The sequence below is a fragment of the Sorex araneus genome, chromosome 3, assembly GCF_027595985.1.
Source record: "Sorex araneus isolate mSorAra2 chromosome 3, mSorAra2.pri, whole genome shotgun sequence".
In the NCBI taxonomy this organism is placed as follows: Eukaryota; Metazoa; Chordata; class Mammalia; order Eulipotyphla; family Soricidae; genus Sorex; species Sorex araneus.
The window spans coordinates 161,177,282-161,198,685 of record NC_073304.1 but is presented as its reverse complement, the minus strand read 5'-3'; the positions used below and the strand labels follow the sequence as shown (position 1 = coordinate 161,198,685).

Genomic DNA, 21,404 nt, shown 5'->3' with positions numbered 1-21,404 from the left:
ATCCCACCTTCACTTCCCCCCTACTCTCTCTCTCTCTCTCTCTCTCTCTCTCCTCTCTCTCTCTCTCTCTCTCTCTCTCTCTCTCTCTCTCTCTCTCTCTCTCTCTCTCTCTCTCTCTCTCTCTCTCTCTCTCTCTCTCTCTCTCTCTGTTTGTGTGCGCACATGTGCACGCGCAAAGCAGCCGCCACTCTGTTTGTTGTGGTCATTTAGGATATGAATTTATCCTAGTCTGTTAGACTCAAGGTCTAGGGCAAAGTGAAAGCACATGGGAAGTTAAAAGGGCTGGTGAGGAAACTGCACGATTCAATGTGGTGCTGCTTTCATCCAGGGGCCCTTGGGGAGCTCAGTGTAGAGTAAGTGCTCACTGCACAGCTGACATTTGGGAGTGACTGTGCCACTTGGTGGGAAGGGGTGTGTCTTTTAGGGTGACTTTTCCCTCTGGCGATGCAAAGAGCTTTGGAGGACCCACTTACCTGCTCTGTAGATGTGCCTGCTTTGCAGAAGTCATCCATCCCAGGGACATTTAGGGTTAGGAGTCCAGCTGCACCCCAGTGAGTGTAAGCAAAGGTCAGATAGCACAGGAAAGTTGTGGGATTGTTTTGTTTTGTTTTGTTTTGTTTCATTTCATTTCATTGTTTTTGGATTGCATCCAGTGATGCTCAGTGCTTATTCCTGGTTCTGAACTCAGGGATCATTCCTGGCATGCTCAAAGGACTGTAGAGGGTGCTGGCGATCGAACCCACGTTGAACCTGTGCAAGGCAAGCACCCTCTTCTAATATGGTTCCAGCCCCACTGCAGGGAAGTTGGAAGGACAGGCTATAGTCCTTTCAGTCTCTCCCTCTCTCCCCCCTCCAATTACCCTATTACGTTTTCTTCCCCTTTTTGAGGGTAGAGCCTCGTCTTGAGCAGAAGGCTCAGAAGTCTAAGACCCCTGATCGAAAAAGAAGTCAGAGTTGGGGGCTGGAGCGATAGCACAGCGGGTAGGGCTTTTGCCTTGCACGCGGCCGACCCGGGTTCAAATCCCAGCATCCCATATGGTCCCCTGAGCACCGCCAGGAGTAATTCCTGAGTGCAGAGCCAGGAGTAACCCCTGTGCATCGCCAGGTGTGACCCAAAAAGAAAAAAAAAAAAAAAAGAAGTCAGAGTCGACAAAATCCTTGAGACCTCAAGGGGCATGTCTGCAGGCAACAGCCGGCTGTGGAGAGAGGGAGAAATGAGGGCCCAGGAGTAGCTCCTGCTGGGTCTAGTTGATCAGCATTAGAATCTCAGAAGCAATTTTAAAAGGCTGACTGATACTCCGGCCCCGACCTTGAGGCTCTGATTTAGGGCATCCAGAGTAGGCCACCGAGAGCCATATATGCCTCACTCCACCTCTGAGTCTGACATGGCATCAGGCGGGTCACACAGTTTGTCAGCCACAGCAGCTCAGTGTCCCAGGACAGCTGCTTCGGCATGGTTGTCAGAAAGGTGTCTCTTTATCAAGGTTTTTGTCCAAGGCCTACTCTGGATCAAATCCTGTGTTTGGCACTGGAGACTAAATCATGCAAATAAACCAAGTCCTGGCTGGAAGACTATAACGCAGTGATATCAAGGCTTGCTTAAGCAAATTGATGAGCAACGGGACGAGAGTGATACAGTGATACAGTGATATCAAGGCCAGCTGGCAGCTTGTGGTCAGGTAGGACATGTATGTGCCAAGGGAGCTCTGGGAAGAACTGACCACATGGCTATTCCCAGGCCTTCCGAGAGTCACTGGGGCTCTTTTTGGGTTGTTGTTTTGTTGTTTGGGGGCCATGCCCAGCATTGCACAGGGTCACTCCTGGCTCTGCACTCAGGAATTATTCCTGGTGGTGCTCAGGAGACCATATGGGATGCCAGGGACCAAATCTGGGATGGTTGAATGCAAGACAAACGCCCTACCCACTGTACTATCAATCCAGCCCACTGGGGCTCTTTTCTGCAAATGTCAGGAAAGGGTCTTCAGGAGGGACGCCCTCGGGAAAACTCACGGGGACACCGTCTCGCCTAGCTTCGGCCCCAGTGATAGCCAAGTGCACTGACAACTAAGGTATAACATGATAGGGGCTTTGGTAGGTGCCTGGTATTCGTGCCATGAACATAGAGAAGCACTGACCTCAGATGGGAGGATCTGAAAGGTCTGCTTTCTGGAAGAAGAGAGGCATGTTTTTGAAGGACAGGTAGGGTTCAAAGGGGTAATAAAGAACCCAGTGGCTCCATCAGGCAGAAGGAATGATACGGCTAAGGAGTGGAACATCACAGAAGCTCACTGGCCCCACATAAGGAGAGGCTAATCAAAGGGGCAGGACAGGACGATGGGGCCAAGAACACAGGGTCCTCACTCAGGCAATGCCCAGGGGCCAGTCATACTGTCCTTTCGTACCCTGTGTGTGCTGGCACATAAAATCACGCAGGGCTGGGTGGGAGCAAGTGCACATGTATATAGTTTCCCACACTGACTTCTTCCTTTTTCCCCACTGGCACGTGACTTAACCTGGTCTTCATTTGGGAAGGGTCACTTTTGCTCAGTGATCCCGACCGGCAGCAGTTCCACCCCACCCCCCACCTGACGTGTGGCAATGTCTGAAGATATTTCTGGCTTTCACAACCCCAATCACAGGGGTGTTACCGGGCAGAGGTCAGAGATGTTGCTAAATACCCCACAGGGCACAGGACCACCGTCCCCGAAGTTCAAATGCCCACAGGGGGAAGGCTGAGAAGCTGCTCTGGGCTGCTGGACAGAGAGCAGACATGAGTCGGCGAACTCGGTTCTGGAGATCAGGTGGGCCAGTAGGGAGGGGGCAGTGGCCTGAACCCACGCAGGAGCAGTTCGGAGGGCAAACGCCGTCCCAATGTGTGACTTGTACTGAATTTAGACTATAGAAAACCAGAGGCGGGAGGTTGGATAATGCAGGTGAGGAAGAAGGGAGGGGGCGTGGGGCTGAGCGCTCCACCCTGACTCGGGACACTCACAGGTGACAGTGAAGAGGCCAGGAGCAATTATCACGTGCACACACACACACACACACACACACACACACACACACACACACACACACAGAGCTGCTCCCTCACAGGCACCAACCACACACAGTGAAGGGAGGCCGTGGTCATCGTCAGCAGAGGCGGGAGACGTGGAGAATGGGCGGCTGGGGAAGGAAACGCAGAAGGGGGCTCGGGGGCTGCTGGGGATCAGGCTGGGAAGGAGGATGGTGGAGGAGGAAAGCACAGTCTGTCTCCATCTCAAGAGGCTCACTGACCTCCGCCCCTCCAGGTGGAACTCTTCTTGGCCACAGGTGACCCCTGGGGACACATCTGGTGGCTCAAAGGGCTGGAGGGCACATTCTGCCTGTGGGAGCCCCCAGATCACTTCTGGCGTCTCTGAGCACCACCAGACTCACTCCCAAGCACTGCTGGCTGTGACCCCCCAACAGAACATATAGACAGATATAGATTCAAGATTTTTTTGAGTTAATTAAGTGGAACTTGATTTATTTATTTTTATTGAATCACTGTGAGACACAGTTACAAAGTTACTCATGATTGGGTTTCAGTCATACAATGTTCCAACACCCGTCCCTTCACCAGTGTCCCCAGTTCCCACCACCAGTGACCCCATTTTCCCTCCCAGTATCCCCGACCCCTCTATGGCAGGCACTTTTCTTCTTCATCTCTCTCTTGCTCTCTTTCTCCCTCATTCCTTTGGGGCATTATGGCTTATAGTTACGGGTACTAAAATGTTACCTTGTTTGTCCCTTTACCTACATTCAGCACTCAGTTCTTGTCCAGAGTCATCATTTCCAACAATCATTATCATAATGATCCCATCTCTATCCTTACTGCCCAACACACATACACACACACACGCGTGCGCGCGCGTGTAGCAAACTTCCAACCATGGATCAGTCCTCCTGGCCCTTGTTCCAACTGCCCATGGGTATTTATTAATCTCATACTATATCCCACAGATGAATGCTATTTTTTTTTTTTGCTTGCTGCCACAGTGCTTTGGGGCCACCTCACACACCTGGGGAGGGAGCCTGGGTTCTCACACTGCAAAACATACTCTATCCCCTAAGCCACATCCCCGCCCAAGAAAAGAAAATAAATTATGTTTGTTTGGGGACCATACCTGGCAGTGCTCAGAGCTTATTCCTGGCTTTGTGCTCAGATATCGCACCTAGCAGGTTTGGGGGACCTATCATAAGGTATGTCAGGGATTGAACCGGGTCAGCCATGTTTGAGACAAGTGTCCTACCCACTGTACTATTGCACTGGCCCCAAGAAAATATATCATGTGTGTGCGTGCGCTCGCACATGTGCGCGCGCATGGATGTATGTTTGCTTGCTTATTTGCTTGTTGAGTTTTGCTCTATTGGGAATAAAACCCAGAGCCTCACACTGCAGGGTAAATGCAGGGTAAATGCTCTACCATTGAACTGCCTTCCTACCCCCCCAAGGGATTTTTGAGCCACATTCTAATCCACTGAATGAGAATGTGAGAAGTTCAGAATGCACTCTGTGAAAGGAAGGGAAACCAGAGAAATGATTGTATGAAGGTAGAATCATTCTGGAAGCCTAGGGGTTCAGCATGGACAGGAGTGGAGTGTAAGGAGCTAAGAATTGAAGCGTGACATTTCTGGGGTTGAGTGAGGGTTCACCAGATCGAAGAGCATGGGTAGTATTCCAATTTGTAGTAATAACTTGAGAGAATTTTTTAAAAATAAATTTTATTGGATCACGGTGAGATACAGTTACAAAGTTTCACGATTACATTTCAGTCATACAATGATCAAGCACCATCCCTCCACCAGTGCACATCTTACACCAACAATGTTCCCAGTGTCCCACCCACCACCCCCACCCCATCCCACTCCCTGCCTCTGTGGCAAGTGCATTCCTTTGTACTCTCTCTCTAATTTTGGGCGTTATGATTTGTAATACAGATACTAAGAGGCCATCATGTGTGGTCCTTTATCTACTTTCAGCACTTATCTCCCATCCCGCGCAATCCCTCCAGTCATCATTGACTTAGTGGTCCCTTCTCCATCCCAACTGCCTTTTTCCCCAGCATGCAGGGCCAGCATCCAAACCGTGACGTGATCTTCCTTGCCCTTATGCCTACTGTCCTTGGGTGTTAGTCTCATATTATACTACTTTACATTTCACAAATGAGTGCAGTCATTCTATGTCTGTCCCTCTCTTTCTGACTCATTTCACTTAGCACGATACTCTCTATGTCCATCCCCTTTTGAGAATTTTAAACAGAAGATTTATCAGGTCCAATAGACACGTTAGGCCTGTTCCTGTGTCGCTGTTCTAGTGTAGGATGAGAGAAATTGTGAAATTTTTCAATAAGCAGAATGGACAGAGTTGGATAAATAGAAATATAAGTATCATTAATAGTGTTGGAGTCGGAACGATAGTATAGCAGTACTGTGGATAGGGAACTTGCCTTGCACGCTGCCAACTCAGATTTGATCCCCGGCATTCCATATGGTCCTTTGGGCAGCGCCAGGAGTGATTCCTGGGCTCAGAGCCAAGAGTAAGCCGTGAGACTGCTGGGTGTAGCCAGAAAACAAAACAACAGCATTGTAAATCACAGGGCCCCTGGGAGTCACTCCTGGGCATTCCTGGCCTGGCTGTGTGCCCTTGTCAAGTCAGTGCTTGGACCCAGAAGTGCTGGAGGCCACCAGGGTTATATCCACTGGTTCTGGGGGGGCCATGTGGTAACTGAACTCGGGGCTCAGTGAGTGCAAAGTGTGCCCTCCTGCCCTTTGAACCATCATCCCAAGCCCTAGGTGGGAGATCTCTAAGACTTGGCATCTGTGGGGCTTGTGAACGAATGCTGAAGAGGGGGCAGCTGGTTCAAAGCACCCCCTTGAAAGGAACAGGGTCCAGAGGCCTTGTCCCCACATCGCCTCCTCCTCTTGCTCTCTCAGGTGGGATATTCCCATCAGAAACCTGCTTCCGCGATTAGGTGGTCCTGGGCCTCCAAGCTGGCCAACGCCCGTCCCCGGCACTCTATAGAGCCACGAAGCCTGGCAGAGCCCTGGGTTATTATGCATCCTTCTGTCACATGGCGACTCAGCATCCTCTAAAGTTGCACCTTCCGCTGGGCTACTCCAGACGGGGGCAGGTGCCGTCCCTAGCGACAAGCTCCAGGTACGAGTGGTGGTGGTGGCAAATGCCAGCCCTTACGGGACAGGGGAGAAGTGGGCCCTTCTCCTCCACCCCCCCACCATGGGTCTCTGAGATGACGCCCACATCCGGCCACTGTCTACTTAAGCTCCCACACGGCCATGATCCAGAGACACACAAACACATCTCGGACCCGAGCAACTTGCTGCAGCAATCTCTTCAGACCCTAATTATTAAAATTTTAGAATTCCTAAAGTGCACGGCTGCTCTTGCATGACATTATATTGTATCCATAACAAGCAATACAAAACACATTGTCTAGTATTGCCTTTTCGGCAGGTATGAGTGGTGGTGGGACTGGTCTCAAAATATTGAAGGTAACTAAAGTAGAGAAAGAGAGTATTGTGCAAATTGTCTGCCACAAAGGCAGGGGGAAGTGTGGAATGAGGTGTGTATGTGTGGGGGGGGGGGTGCGGATACTGGGGATTATGGTAGTGAAAAACGCGCACTGGTGAAGGGATGGGTGTTTGATGGCTGTATGATCGAAGCCCAAACATAAAATCAATCAAAAAGATAATGATTAGAGAGCTACATTCCAATAAACACAGAGGAATAGAGGTGCTTCAGGAGCACTGTGATGGGTAGCACTGTAGCACTGTCATCCTGTTGTTCATTGATTTGCTCAGCGGGCAGTAGTAATGTCTCCATTGTGAGACTTGTTATTACTGGTATTGGCATATCGAATACACCACAGGTAGCTTGCCAGGCTCTGCCATGCGGGCGGGATACTCTCGGTAGCTTGCCGGGCTGTCTGAGAGGGACGGAGGAATCAAACCCAGGTTGGGTGCGTGCAAGGCAAATGCTCTACCCACTGTGCTATTGCTCCAGTCCAAAAAAGTAAAATTAAATTAAAAAATAAAGATGCTTTTGGTATTAGGGAGATGTGTGCTTCATAGAAACTGTTTGGGAGATTTCCTGTTTTTTCAATTTCCTGGAAAAGTTTGAGGAAAACAGGCAGCAGGTCTTCTTTAAATGTTTGGAAGAATTCGCCAGTGAAGCCATCTGGGCCTGGGCTTTTGTTTTTGGGGAGGTTTTTGATCACAGCTTCAATTTCCTTAACATTGATGGGTCTATTCAGGTATTCCAAGTCTTCTTTGTTCAGTCTTGGGAGATTGTAAGAATCGAGGAATCCATCCATTTCTTTTAGGTTCTCCTGTTTTGTGGCATATAGACTTTCGAAGTAGTCTCTAATGATCTTTTGAATCTCACTGGTTTCTGTTATGATGTCCCCCTTTTCATTTCTGATTCGATTTATTAGGGTTCTTTCTCTTTCTTTCTTTGTGAGTCTTGCTAGCGGTTTATCAATCTTGTTTATTTTCTCGAAGAACCAGCTCTTTGTTTCATTGATCTTTCGGATTGTCTTTTTGGTTTCCATGTCATTAATTTCTGCTCTAATTTTTATTATTTCTTTCCTTCGATCTGGTTTGGGTTCCCTTTTCTGGTCCTTTTCTAAGGTCTTGAGTCGTGAAGTCAAGCTGTCTATGTGGGCCCTTTCTTCCTTCCTGAGGAATGCTTGGAGAGCTATAAATTTTCCCCTTAACACGGCTTTAGCTGCGTCCCATAGGTTTTGGCAGCTCGTGTCTTCATTCTCATTTGTTTCTAAGTATTTTTTTATTTCTTCCTTGATTTCCTTCCTGACCCACTCATTGTTCAACATTGAATTGTTTAATTTCCAAGTGTTTGACTTGATTCTCCGTGTCAGTGAGTGGTTAGCTTCTATCTTCAGCGCATCGTGGTCTGAAAAGATGGTTGATACAATTTCTATTTTTCCGATTCTATTGAGGTATGTTCTGGGGCCCAGTACATGGTCTATTTTAGAAAATGTTCCGTGTGCACTGGAAAAGAATGTGTATTCTTTCTTTTGGGGGTGTAAGGCCCTGTATAGGTCTATTAGGCCTCTCTCTTCAATTTCTTCTTTCAGAGTCAGTGTTTCCTTGTTGAGTTTTGTTCTTGTCGATCTATCTAGAGGCGATAAGGCCATATTGAAGTCTCCGACTACTATTGTGCTGTTAGTGATGTCCTCTTTGAAGTCTGCTAGGAGTTGTTTTAAATATTTAGCTGGTCGCTCATTAGGTGCATATATGTTTAAGAGTGTGATTTCTTCCTGTTGAACATATCCCTTGATAAACAGAAAGATCAAAATGGATTAAAGACCTCAACATTAGACCACAAACCATAAGGTACATTGAAGACAATGTCGGCGAAACCCTCCACGATATTGAAGATAAAGGTATCTTCAAAGGTGGCACGAAACTAAGCAATCTAGTAAAAACAGAGATCAACAAATGGGACTACATTAAACTAAAAAGCTTCTGCACCGCAAGAGATACATTGACCAGAATCCAAAGACTATCCACAGAATGGGAAAGGATATTTACACAATACCCATCAGATAAGGGGTTGATATCAATGGTATATAAAGCACTGGTTGAACTCTACAAGAAGAAAACATCCAACCCCATCAAAAAATGGGGCGAAGAAATGAACAGAAACTTTACCAAGGAAGAAATACGAATGGCCAAAAGGCACATGAAAAAGTGCTCTGCATCACTAATCATCAGAGAGATGCAGATCAAAACAACCATGAGATACCACCTCACACCACAGAGACTAGCACACATCCAAAAGAACAAAAGCAACCGCTGTTGGAGAGGATGTGGGGAGAAAGGGACCCTTCTTCACTGCTGGTGGGAATGCCGACTGGTTCAGCCCTTCTGGAAAACAATTTGGACGATTCTCAAAAAATTAGATATTGAATTCCCATTTGACCCAGCAATACCACTGCTGGGAATATATCCCAGAGAGGCAAAAAAGTACAATCGAAACAACATCTGCACATGTATGTTCATCGCAGCACTGTTTACAATAGCCAGAATCTGGAAAAAACCCGAATGCCCCAGAACGGATGACTGGTTGAGGAAACTTTGGTACATCTATACAATGGAATACTATGCAGCTGTTAGAAAAAAGGAGGTCAAGAATTTTGTAGTTAAGTGGATGGGCATGAAAAGTTTCATGCTGAGTGAAATGAGTCAGAAAGAGAGAGACAGACATAGAAAGATTGCACTCATCTATGGTATATAGAATAACAGAGTGGGAGACTATCACCCAAGAACTGTAGAAATAAGTACCAGGAGGTTGACTCCATGGCTTCGAGGCTGGCCTCACGTTCCGGGGAAAGGTCAACTCAGAGAAGCGATCACCAACTACATTGTAGTCGAAGGCCATGTGGGGGAAGGGAGTTGCGAGCTGAATGAGGGCTAGAGACTGAGCACAGCGGCCACTGAACACCTTTATTGCAAACCACAACAGCTAATTAGAGAGAACAGAAGGGAATGCCTTGCCACAGTGGCAGGGTGGGGTGGGGGGGAGATGGGATTGGGGAGGGTGGGAGGGATGCTGGGTTTACGGGTGGTGGAGAATGGGCACTGGTGAAGGGATGGGTTCCCGAACTTTGTATGAGGGAAGTATAAGCACAAAAGTGTATAAATCTGTAACTGTACCCTCACGGTGATTCTCTAATTAAAAAAATAATAATAAAAAATAAAAAAAAAATAAAAAAAATAAAGATGCACCTTCCACCCAATGGTCACTGACAGAGGCAGATTCCTGCCCAGCCACCCTCCCTCTAAACTAATGAGAAGTTAGAGTGGCTGTGAGGGCCTCAGCCCAACAGGGGCTCTGAACAGAACCAGCCTATTGCTGGGTTCTAGGCCCACTTCCCGGTCCTCATCACCCTGGATCTTTCTTTGCTCCAGAATTTTTCTCATGCTGTTCCTTTTCTCTCACCAGGACAACCACCATCGTCTCCATTCCCCTTCCTGTTCATGTCCTGGCAGACCCACCCCCACTCCCCACCCCAATCCACCACCATCCAGCAGAAAATCCGTGTATATTAGTCTCCACAGACTTAACCAGCTACCCCTTAGTGTCCCCTGGGGATTGGTTCCAGGCACACCCCCTACCTCCACCACCTCATATCACAATACCCGAGTCCTTAGATTTAGATATTGATTGGTGGAGTCAGTGGGTGTGACTCAACTTGATCTAGGAAAACTGGATTCATGGGTGGAAAATTTGCATTTTTAGTGGATCCACAAATCATGTAGTCCAAAGGGCACACCTATATCTCTTTATTGTGCTTATCATGTCAGGACTTGCATTTTTGGCTCTTACAATATCTAATCTTTCCCCTTATTAAAGATATAGGAGAATAGGTTTCCTGCCCCAGGTAGATTGTTTCCTCCCAAACACTCACAATAATACCTGCAGGTTCAATAAAGCTGTACTGAGGGGGCAGACAGAGAGACTGCTTCACTGTCACTGTCACCCCCTCACGTTGTTCATCGATTTGCTTGAGTGGGCACCAGCAATGTCTCCATTGTGAGACTTGTTGTTACTGTTTTTGGCATATCAAATACGCCACGGGTAGCTTCCCAGGCTCTGCTGTGCAGGCGGGATACTCTCGGTAGCTTGCCGGCCTTGCCGAGAGGGACAGAGGAACAGAACCCGGGTTGGCCACACGCCCTAACCACTGTGCTATCGCTCCAGTCCAACAGAGAGACTAAAGGGAATCAAGTGTTTGTTTTGCAAGTAGACTACCCCAGTTTGATCCATGGCACTGCATATGGTCCCCTGAGCACTCCCAGGAGCGATACCAGAGTGTAGAACCAGGAGTAAGCCACGAGTACCACTAGGTAAGGCCCCTCAAACCTCCCCCTCATAAACTTAATTAAAATAAAGCTGTACTGAGAGAATTAAAATGAAAGCAGTATTAATCTAGATATTAACATGCAGCTGGTACTTTCAAGTAAAACCCTGAGATTTATTTTAATTCCTGTTGACGCTCACTTTAAAATATAAAATTGCTTGGCTCATAGCTTTTATGCTTAACTTTCATGAGCCATAAAGAAGCTAGAAGTTCAAAAGGACCGTTGCTTCCTGCCCCTGTTGAACTCATTTCACCTAGAGTCCACGATTCACTGGACTCTTGATTTTATACCAAGCTCATAATCATGACAGTCTGGTGGATCTTAATTTAGGCAGAGCGCCCCAGAACAAGGGATTATAAATTTAAAAGATAAAAATCTACTTTCATTTTTCTCTAGGGGCCTCTTGAGACCAGGATATGTCCTTGCTGGAGTGTTGGGACAAGGTTGGGACAAGCTTCTCAGGCTTGTTGGTGCTGTGAACCCCAGGGTCACCTTGGTACTTGTAGGTCATGGGGTTCAGGGATCAAATGAGGTCTTGCAAATGCAGACATGTGCTCTACCACTTGAGCTATCTCCTAGGCCCTTTCTTCCATCTCCATTTCAGCCCTTAATCATTTTTCCATGAAAAAAAATTGTTTTTGTTTTTGTTTTTGTTTTTAGGTCAACCCCCAGCAGTACTCGGGGCATACTCCTGGCTCTGTGCTTAGGGATCATTCCTGGTGTGGCTCAGGGGACCATCAGTGGTGCCAGGGATCAAATCTAGGTCAGCTGCCAGAAGACAGCTTACTATAGTACTATAGTCTTACTCACTAAACTATCTCTAGTAGCACTGTAGCACTGTCATCCCGTTGTTCATCGATTTGCTCAAGTGGGCACCAGTAGCATCTCCATGGTGAGACTTGTTACTGTTTTTGGCACATCGAATACAACACGGGTAGCTTGCCAGGCTCTGCCGTGTGGGTGGGATATTCTTGGTAGCTTGCCGGGCTCTCCGAGAGGGACAGAGGAATTGATCCCGGGTTGGCCACATGCAAGGCAAATGCCCTACCCCTCCAGTCCCTATCTCTAGTAAAAATATAATTAAAATAAGTAAGGGATCGTTACTGGGAGCCGGAGTAATAGTATAATCTTGCACATAGATGACCCCGGTTCAATACCCAGTACTCTATATGGTCCCTCGAGCCTGCAAGGAGTGCAGAGCCAGGAGTAACCCCTAAGCACTTCTGGGTGTGGCCCAACCGCTGCCCTCTCCAGCTCCAGTGGCCATCTGGGCCAGAGAACTGAGCATATGCTTTGCAAGCTAAGGTCCAGGTTCAAACTGCAAACTGCAAACAAAAATAACAATAATAAAAGGACATCCTGAGGTCATTTTTATGGGGTCTGTTTCCTCCCCTCCCTCACCACCCCCCACCCCACGCCTCAAGTCCCCTTCTGAATTGTTGAGTATGATCCTGGTTTAGTTTCTGAAGATGTGACAATTAAAAAAGAAATTAATTGAGAATCAACCACATAGTGAATCTGAGGTGTTTTGGGCAACGTCTGGTCCAAACCTAAGAACATTCAACATATATGACAGCATGTGTTATCACTCTGTGTTCTTCATGCTGTATTCAGATTCACATCAAATCTCATCTTTCAACATAGCCCCTCAGCAATCATAGGAAAAGCTTTCCGAAACCGCCCCCTGTTGGATAGTAACCACCTTGAAAGCTGTGCACATTTTTCTTCACAGCCTCCCTGCACCCCACCCACCCACAAGGCCTTCACCCAGGAAGATATCCCTATGGAGTGTTAGAAATGGGTCCTCACTTCATAGGACACACTCTACCCGTACTCCAAGAGTACCACACCACATTTGATGGCGTTCTAAAGTAGTAGTAGTAACAAATCTTAGAGGGAAATATTAACATATATGTTTATATATATAAACATATATAAACACAAGGCTCAACCTTTAACAACATGTTAGTGATCTCTTATAGAAGAGTGTAATGGCCCCTGGGTGAAATACAACAATCTTCACACCCTTTCCTCTAAGGATACTTTTTTGTAGCATTTTCAGTGGTTTTTCCTAACAAACATTACAAAATATATTGTTTTGGTTCTGCTTTGGGAAAGGGATTGGGGTTCGGGATGGAAACTTCTGAAATATGGTGGTGGGAAGGTGTAATGGTGGTGGGATTGGTGTTTGAATATTAAATGTAATCAAGTATTGTGGGCTGGAGCGATAGCGCAGTGGGTAGGGCGTTCGCCTTGCATGCACCCGACCTGGGTTCGATTCCTCCGTCCCTCTCAGAGAGCCCAGCAAGTTACTGAGAGTATCTTGCCCTCATGGCAGAACCTGGCAAGCTACCTGTGGCGTATTCGATATGCCAAAAACAGTAACAACAAGTCTCACAATGGAGACTTTACTGGTGCCCGCTCAAGCAAATCGATGAGCAACGAACCGACAGTGACAGTGACAATCAAATATTGTGAACTACTTTATAAAATTAAAAAAAAATAAAAATAAATGGGTCCTCTGGACATCACAAGAGGGAATGGGAAGCATGCTGTTGGTATTCCTCCTGGTAACAGTTAGACCCTTCTTACTTTTTGTTTGTTTTGTTTTGTTTTGTCTTTGGCCCACACTCAGCAATGCTCAAGGGTTACTCCTGGCTTTGCTCTCAGGAATCACTCCCAGCAGAGCTTGGGGGACCATACTGGATGCCAGGGATTGAACCTGGGTCAGCCAGGCACGCTCCCTACCTGCTGTACTATTGCTCTGGCCCCAGAGCCTTGTTCAAAGAACTGACTGATTTCAAATTCTTTCACAGATCCGACGGCCATGCAGGACCTCCTGTGTCCATGAGGGGAGCCCCCCCGGTAAGTGCCCTCCACACAAACATGCATGCTCAAGAGTTCAGATGTGATGTGGGTTCTGCTTGGTGCCCTAATAAAGTCAGATTCTCCCTCACTCTGGCTGACATTCATTTCAGCTGCTTAGAATTCTAGAGAATTCAAAGTTTCCCAGTCATGATTGACTTCCTGTCGGCTCTGGTTCTGGTATGTTTCCAGAACAGGTTCTGCCTAGGCAGATCAGGCCATCAGGTTACCATGGACCCACTCACCCATGCAATGGCATCTCTGGTATCACCTGTCACTCCTGCCAAGCCCTCAAGTGGTGCCACTTTTGGAAGCCCATGTGGGTCTGAGCTGTACCTTTTTCTGGTAAGATCTTCATGTCATTCCAAGCAGAAGCACTGCGAGATGAGATGTATTTGGTCAGAACAAGTTCACAGTAGGGGCCCTTCCAGCAAGGACTCAAATTTGGATTTGTCTCTGTGCTCACATGCTGACAAGGTCAGACTTCCAGCTTTCTATCTGGGGCTTCTTCATTGGTGGTGACTCTTGATCTACACATGCCTGTGTCTTTCTGGGTGATCCATGTGGTTTGAACATGCTTTCAGAGACTTTGAGCAAGGATGTAAAAGGACTGGAGAAGGACGGGAGAAGTATTGTTCAATTTAATGTGGCCCCAGTTCTAGTATCTACCTTTTCCTCTCTTCTATTATAAAAAGCTCGAGGTAAAATCCTACAGAATGAGAAATATATATATAGCATGCACTGAGAGATTCTTGACTTAAGGGAGGAGGGAGAGGCTGGAGAGATATTACAGTGGGTAGGCGCTTAGCTTGCACGCAGCCGACCTAGATTCGATCCCTAGCACCCTGTATGATCCTCTGAGCACCGCCAGGAGTGCAGATACAGGAGAAACTCCTGAGCATCATAAAAAAAAATAAAAATAAATTGAATAAAATAAAAACAATAAAAAAGGGAAGCCCACTCCCCCCCCCACACACACACACTTACACACAAATAATTGCTCACTCTTTTTGGATAAAAATATGTACATTTCTCTAAGACATCTTTCTCATGGCACCATGGCACCATCACCAAACCCATCACTCTAATGGAAAACTCATTATCATCTGGGTATCTTATATTATTGAATTCCAAGAATAAATCAGTGCAGCAGGCACTATTTAGTACCCAACCCTTTTTGGGATGAAGAAACTAAGATCTTGAGAACTTGGAAATCAAAGTCAAGACCACATCTGTATATGCTAGCTCAGGATTAGGAAATTGGGTCTCTGTCCCTCCCTAACCAGATTAGCATTCACGGCCGAGAGAGTCACCAGCTCTGATTATATACGAGCCTATTTGCTCACCCCCTGCATCACCTCCTGCATCACTTCCTTGGATGGGGCTGTAAACAGAAGGGCATGCTCCCAGCTTAGCTCTCTGAGGAGAGAGGGCCCTGCTCCAGGAAGCATCTGAACTCCTGCCTTTCCTGGGAGAAGTGCTCAGAGTTAGCCATCCTGTAGTTATGAGAGCCCTGAGCCCTGGGACTGGAAGTAGTTGAGGCATATGAAAAGCAATTAAAAAATAGCCGGGGGACAGTGATAGTATAGCGTGTAGGGCGTTTGCCTTGCATGAGACCGACCTGGGTTTGAGCCCCGGCATCCCATATGGACCCCTGAACATCACCAGGAGTAATACCTGAGTGCAGAGCCAGGAGTAACCCCTGAGCATTACCAGGTATGACCCAAAATGCAAGAGAGAGAGAAAGAGAGAGAGAGAATAGCTGTTAATAAACAATAGAACTATTTTAGTGGGGAGGTCTTGGGATTTGAAAGAGTCTGAGGAGGAATAGAAACTTTCCACTGATGCTCTTGATTGTGGCTTGCATTTAAACATGTCATTGCTCAAAAGCATGTCTGCCAAGAAGGGAAGGTGAGAAAATAAATGAAGTATTGCTTCCAGGGCAACCAACAATCTTGTTACAGTGGGCAGGATTGGAAGCCAGATATAAGGAGAAAATGATTGAACCTAAGCAGATAGGAAAGGAAGGGAGGGAGAGAGGAAAGAAGGAAGGAAGGGAGGGATAGAGGAAGGATAAAAGGAAGGAAGGGAGCAAAGAAGGAAGGAAGAAGGGAGGGAGGAAGGAAGGAAGGAAGGAAGGAAGGAAGGAAGGAAGGAAGGAAGGAAGGAAGGAAGGAAGGAAGGAAGGAAGGAAGGAAGGAAGGAAGGAAGGAAGGAAGGAAGGAAGTCCTAAGAGTGGGGAAAGCCCCATGAGGGATTTCCTTTCCATAGCTTTCTAACTCAGAAGGTAGGCTAACACTTTTTTATCTTCTCAATTTTTAAGTTCAAAGCTGTTCTTTAAAAATAAATTTTAAGCCCCATGACTTAGAATATAGTAAATATTGTAGAGCTTCATGCACGATGTTCCAACACCGCACACTCTCCAGTAGCCAACCTCCCACTGTCACCCTGCATTTCCCACCCCACTCCCACCCTGTCCCCACCATGGTCAGGTCAGTTCTGTAGAGCAGTTCTCAGACTCTGTTGCCTAACAGTCTCCTCTCTTTGGGACCCCACTAACCTGGATGGCAAGATGGGGCAGAGTGGTAAGATGACTGTGCCTCTCTCCTTAAGCGCCCTGACCCAGCCGCAGGACATTTGCCTTCACATTCCACTCAGTGCAATTCCCTGACCATACCCTGCCTAGCTCCCTTGGCCCTGGTTATTCCCTTTATAAGTCAGAAGATAGGAGAGAGCCATTCAGGAAACTGTCTAAATCAGATTACATAGGACGTGTAGTTTCCTTTTATTTTCCCATGACATCTTATCTTCTAATAACTTTTGAGTGTCAGGGAGGTGGAAGTTAGCCATTAATGCCCCAGAGATTCTGAGATTCTTGGCAAGATTGGAGGTAATAAATTTCTAGTGGGTAACCTGGCATTAGCAGTAAAAAGAGGGTTCTGGGGTTTTATAAGATATCAAATCCCAAACTAGCCTATACTAGTGTGACCTTGATTTTGATCTCTAAAGTCTCCAACTCTCAGGGTTGTTGTTTTTTTTTTCATTTTCAAAATAGGCTGGGTACCAAACAGAACCTACTGCATTGATTTCCTCTTGGGATTCAATGACATTGTTGAGTGACCTTGCACTGAAAGAAGGAAGCTGTTGTTTCAACATCAGCCTGGACTTGCACTGAATGGAGGAAGCAGAGTCTCAGGGAACAGAATATTTATGGGGTGGGGGTGGGGGGGCGGGAGAGAGATGGAGAGAAAGAGAGAGAGAATGAATCTAGCTCAGAGTTTCTCAACCTCAGCACTATCAATATTTGGGGATGTTTAACAGCATTCCTTTGCAAACAGAAACACTTGACTGCATGCATGCCAGTGTCTCTCCTCCACTCAAGGGTGTCAATCAAAACCACTTTCCCCGCCCCCTAGTTGCCAAAGGTTCCAGGGAATCAAATCATTTACAATTCAGAGCCATCTTCTTACAGGTGAAGAATTGGGTCCAACTAGTCACTGTCTCTGAGAATAGGAAAGGCATCTGGCCATTGCCCTTGGTCAGTCCTCATCTCTGAACAGATTCTGATGGGGGTTGATATCAAGTGACATGCCAGCTCTGTAACTTGAAAATATCTCCATGGCGGCAGTAACCACCCTGGCCAGTGTAAACTTCCTGGGGCCATGACTGCGTTTGCCTGTTGGCGTCCCCGCTGCTGACCACGTCACGAGCATTCAGAAATTGGAAGAAGGCATGAATGAGTGTTTTAAGCCACATAGTTCTTTGTTGTGTTTGGCCTTGCAGAAAGCAGACACAGAATAAATTCAGGAACATCTTGAAAAATTAATTTGTTGACTCTAACAAGACATCTGATAACATCAGTGAGCTTAGATTTCAGCTCAGGCAGCTGTTCTGCAGGTTTGGCCGCCCTAGGAAGTCCTTAATTACTCTAAGGTTACTCCGAGACAAAGGGTTTGTTTGTCTAGTCATGTCAGAACTGCAGACATCAGTAGAGTGAATTGGGGTTAGATGAAAGGCCTCCTACTGCTCAGTCTTTTTTGATGCTCTAAGTTTGAGAATATAACAGATTCTAAAGACCATATTTTCAAACACCTAATCCTGTGGGGTACTTTTCTAACTCATTAGGTTGCAAACATCAATAGCAATTCTCCAGGAAATACCCTACGGCCTCAGAAGAACAGTGATGGCTAACAATAAGGACTTTAGGCTGAAGAGTTAGTACCAGGCCTTCAGATGCCTGCCTTGCATGTGGCCATGTGGCCCTGCTTCAACACACGGTTCCTTGAGCACCACCAAGTGTGGTCCCCAGATCCCAAAATATTAAGAATAAGAACTTTTTTATTTCCGCAGAAAGCTCTTAACACATCGAGCGACCTAACAAGAAGGACTTTCTAAGTTCTAGAGTAGAGACCATTTCAAGTATTTTACCACCATTTATTTTATTCTTGCAGCAACCCAAGGCAATGGGAGTATTGCCACTGTTGTTATTCTCATGTTTATAATTATTTTATTCATTTTCTATCCCCAAAAAGTGAATGTAAATAAAGGTAAAGTAATTTGACTAAAGCTATAAAGCTATAACTTTAGTCAAAGCGGCACCATTGGGAAGGACGAGTAAAGAAAGGCTTCTAAAATCTCAGGGCTAGGATGAATAGAGACGTTACTGAGATCGCTCGAGAAAATCGATGATCAATGGGATGATGATGATGATGATGATGATGATGATGATGATGATGATATAAAGCTATGAAGGGGAAGAGCCAGAATGCTTACCTGGATAGGGTGCATATGACTAAACCTTGTGCTTTCCTACCTCAGATATGTTTTTATGAGTCCAAATATCACAAATATTAGGCATCTCAATTTTCATAGTGATCTTTACTAGAAACTTTAGTGTCATTTTCTACCCTGATATATATAGTAAATCAATCCATAAGTGATAACATTGTGCAGTAAGGACCAGGAATGTAGGAATCCAATTTTACAAGTGCCAGTCTAAACCTACTTCTTTTTTTTAATAATTTAAAATTTTCATTTTCATAAAGCTGTTCACAATAATTGAATTCAATATTTCAACAGACTGGAGCAATTACACAGTGGGTAGGACATTTGCCTTGCACATGGCCAACCCGGGTTCAATCCCTCCGTCCTTCCTGGAGAGCTTGGCAAGCTATGGAGAGTATCCCACCCACACGGCAGAGTCTGGCAAGCTACCTGTGGTGTATTTGATATGCCAAAAACAGTAACAACAAATCTCACAATGGAGACGTTACTGGTGCCCCCTCAAGCAAATCGATGAACAACTGGACAACAGTGCTACAGACAGTGCAATATTTCAAGCATTACACCTTCCCACCACCATTATTTCAATGTTTCCACCACCACTCAAGCTTGCCCCGCAGGCAGATGCTAGATAATGTATTTTGTATTACTGAACCCACTTCTTATTTGTGTGATGTTCCTATGATTTGTTTTCTTCTGCAACTAGGGATGATAATCCCTGCCTAATTCACAAATTCATTCTAAGAATATAATAAAAGTTGATGTTTTAAAAGTATATTGAAAACTGAATAAATTAGTAGTTGTATTCAAATACAGAGTAATTGGTACCAAATGAGTGTGCAAGACTATGCTGTGATAATTCAGAAATGGCAAATTGTACTAGGGCAAGAGTAATCTTGGAATTCAATTCAGTAAACATCGGTGATCTCTCTTAAACTGATGAATGCTGGCAGAATACTATGCTTTCTTAGCTATTTTACAAGTTTGTCCACTTTCAGATCCTGATTCTATGCTAGTCTGTAAGTCCCTGGTTTCCCAGATCAAAGTGGGATCTGCATTTGTTGAAGGAAAGAGCAATTGAGGTCTAATGGTAAAGAAAAAGTAGAAAGAATATCAACAATTTAGGGACTAGAGAGGAACTCAGTGATAGTATGTATGTTTTGCATGAAGTGGGCTCTTATCTTTGATCAGACTTTATAGTTATAACACCAAAAGTGCATAAAATAAGCATTTTGGGCGGTTTGTTCTCCCAGAGAGAACTGCAGAAGGATTTACAGAGATGGGGATTGAGGAACTGGACTCTGAAGGATGAACTGACTATTTGTAGGAGAGGAGGAGAGAGGAAAGTGCAGGAGTAGAGAGATAGAGGCCTGGAAGACGAGCATGACATCTGAGATCACTGCGTGCTATGAGTCTGCCCCAGGGGTTCCAAAGGAGCACTGAGGAGCAAAGGCTTAAGTCAAATATTGGGAGCGGAACTGAACACTGTTGCTGCCTAGGAGTGTGTGAACTGCACTCTCTCGGTGAGGAGTGGCAAGTGAGTTTCTCTTTCCCAGCAATTTCTTGGCCTGAAATGCTATTCTGAGGAGGGTTCTCCAAGGCAGAACTGATTGAGGATCTGGGTTTCTGGGGACCCCGAGGGCTCTACCTCTGCTAAAGGGGACCAGGAGACTTAGGTGCTTCAGCCGTTCTCAGGTATGCTTGGGCTTCAGAGAGGCCCTCGGCGAGGCCACAGTGCACTGATAGATGAAGCATACTCCCAGAAGACAGCATGAGCTCTGGAATGTGACAAGCTGGGCATGAATTCTTCCCCCACCACTGTGACCTGAACCTGAAGGCCTGACCTCTTGAAACTCGGTTTTTCAAGGACAGTTTTTCTCAAAGTGAAAATAATAGGACCTACTTCATAAAGTAGTTTAAGTAATGAGGCCAAGTGCTTTGCAAAGCCCTGAGAACACAGTCTTGAATGGGTGATGTGCACCTGCTGCTGCTAATGATGATGGTGATATTCATACATAACTAAATAATTTCCGGCCTATGTCAGATGTTTTTCATAGATTACTAGTTATTATATTATTCCTTGCCCCAAAATGCTGGGTGGGGCAGGAAATCCTTGCAAAGTCCAAATTTAGTTTTAAGAACATCTCTGTTGTTTCTTAGCCATATAGCTTCCATCCCTGTAAACCGAAATATCTGACTGGAGGGTGAGTGGGAGGGGCAGGTCTAGAAGCAGAGGGTCTGGGCAGACACTTAACCAAAGGAAGTTGTGCTCAGGGGTCCAGCCGGTTGTATACCCTCCTAGTTAAAGAGGCTCATCTCTTCCTCTGAGCCCTCCATGATGAGCATTTCATTTCAGTACAAATTGTCGTTACAAAAGGATGTCCAGAAGGAAGGTGCTCTGGTTGACGCAGAGGAAATGTGAAGTTTGTTTGGTTTTAAAGTGGTAGAGAGACTGTGATGCTTTCTATTCTCATGTGGGTCTACTCTACGCAACTTACAGAACTGCAGATCTGGGGGAAATGGATTTACAAGATCCATAACTCAGTTTTAGTAGCACAAATTGAGACTTGTAGAGACAGTTGGTAGGGCACAAAAGACAATACCTTGATGCACTCTAGAGAGAAAAGAATTTAATTAAAACTGTTACAGTTTCTCAAGTGACTCCATCCTGGCATTATTACCTCCCATTGGAATCTCACTAATTCTCTATTTGCTTATTTCTGAATTTATATTGGTATGCTAGATTATATCCAATGACTAATGCATGATCATTGGATTGTTTCTTATTAATAAATCTCCATTATGTGTATCCAGTTAGACATACC

The 21,404-nt window shown here is 45.8% G+C and overlaps 1 protein-coding gene across 1 annotated transcript in view; it reads left to right on the top strand.

Annotated features, from left to right (window-relative positions):
- Nucleotides 1-21,404, top strand: part of EXPH5 (exophilin 5) — an 85,327-nt gene that overhangs the window by 49,277 nt on the left and 14,646 nt on the right. The window contains exon 4 of the mRNA XM_004614142.2: nucleotides 13,749-13,797. Within this exon, the coding sequence (XP_004614199.2) occupies nucleotides 13,749-13,797 (49 nt within the window). The remainder of the gene's footprint in view (nucleotides 1-13,748; nucleotides 13,798-21,404) is intronic.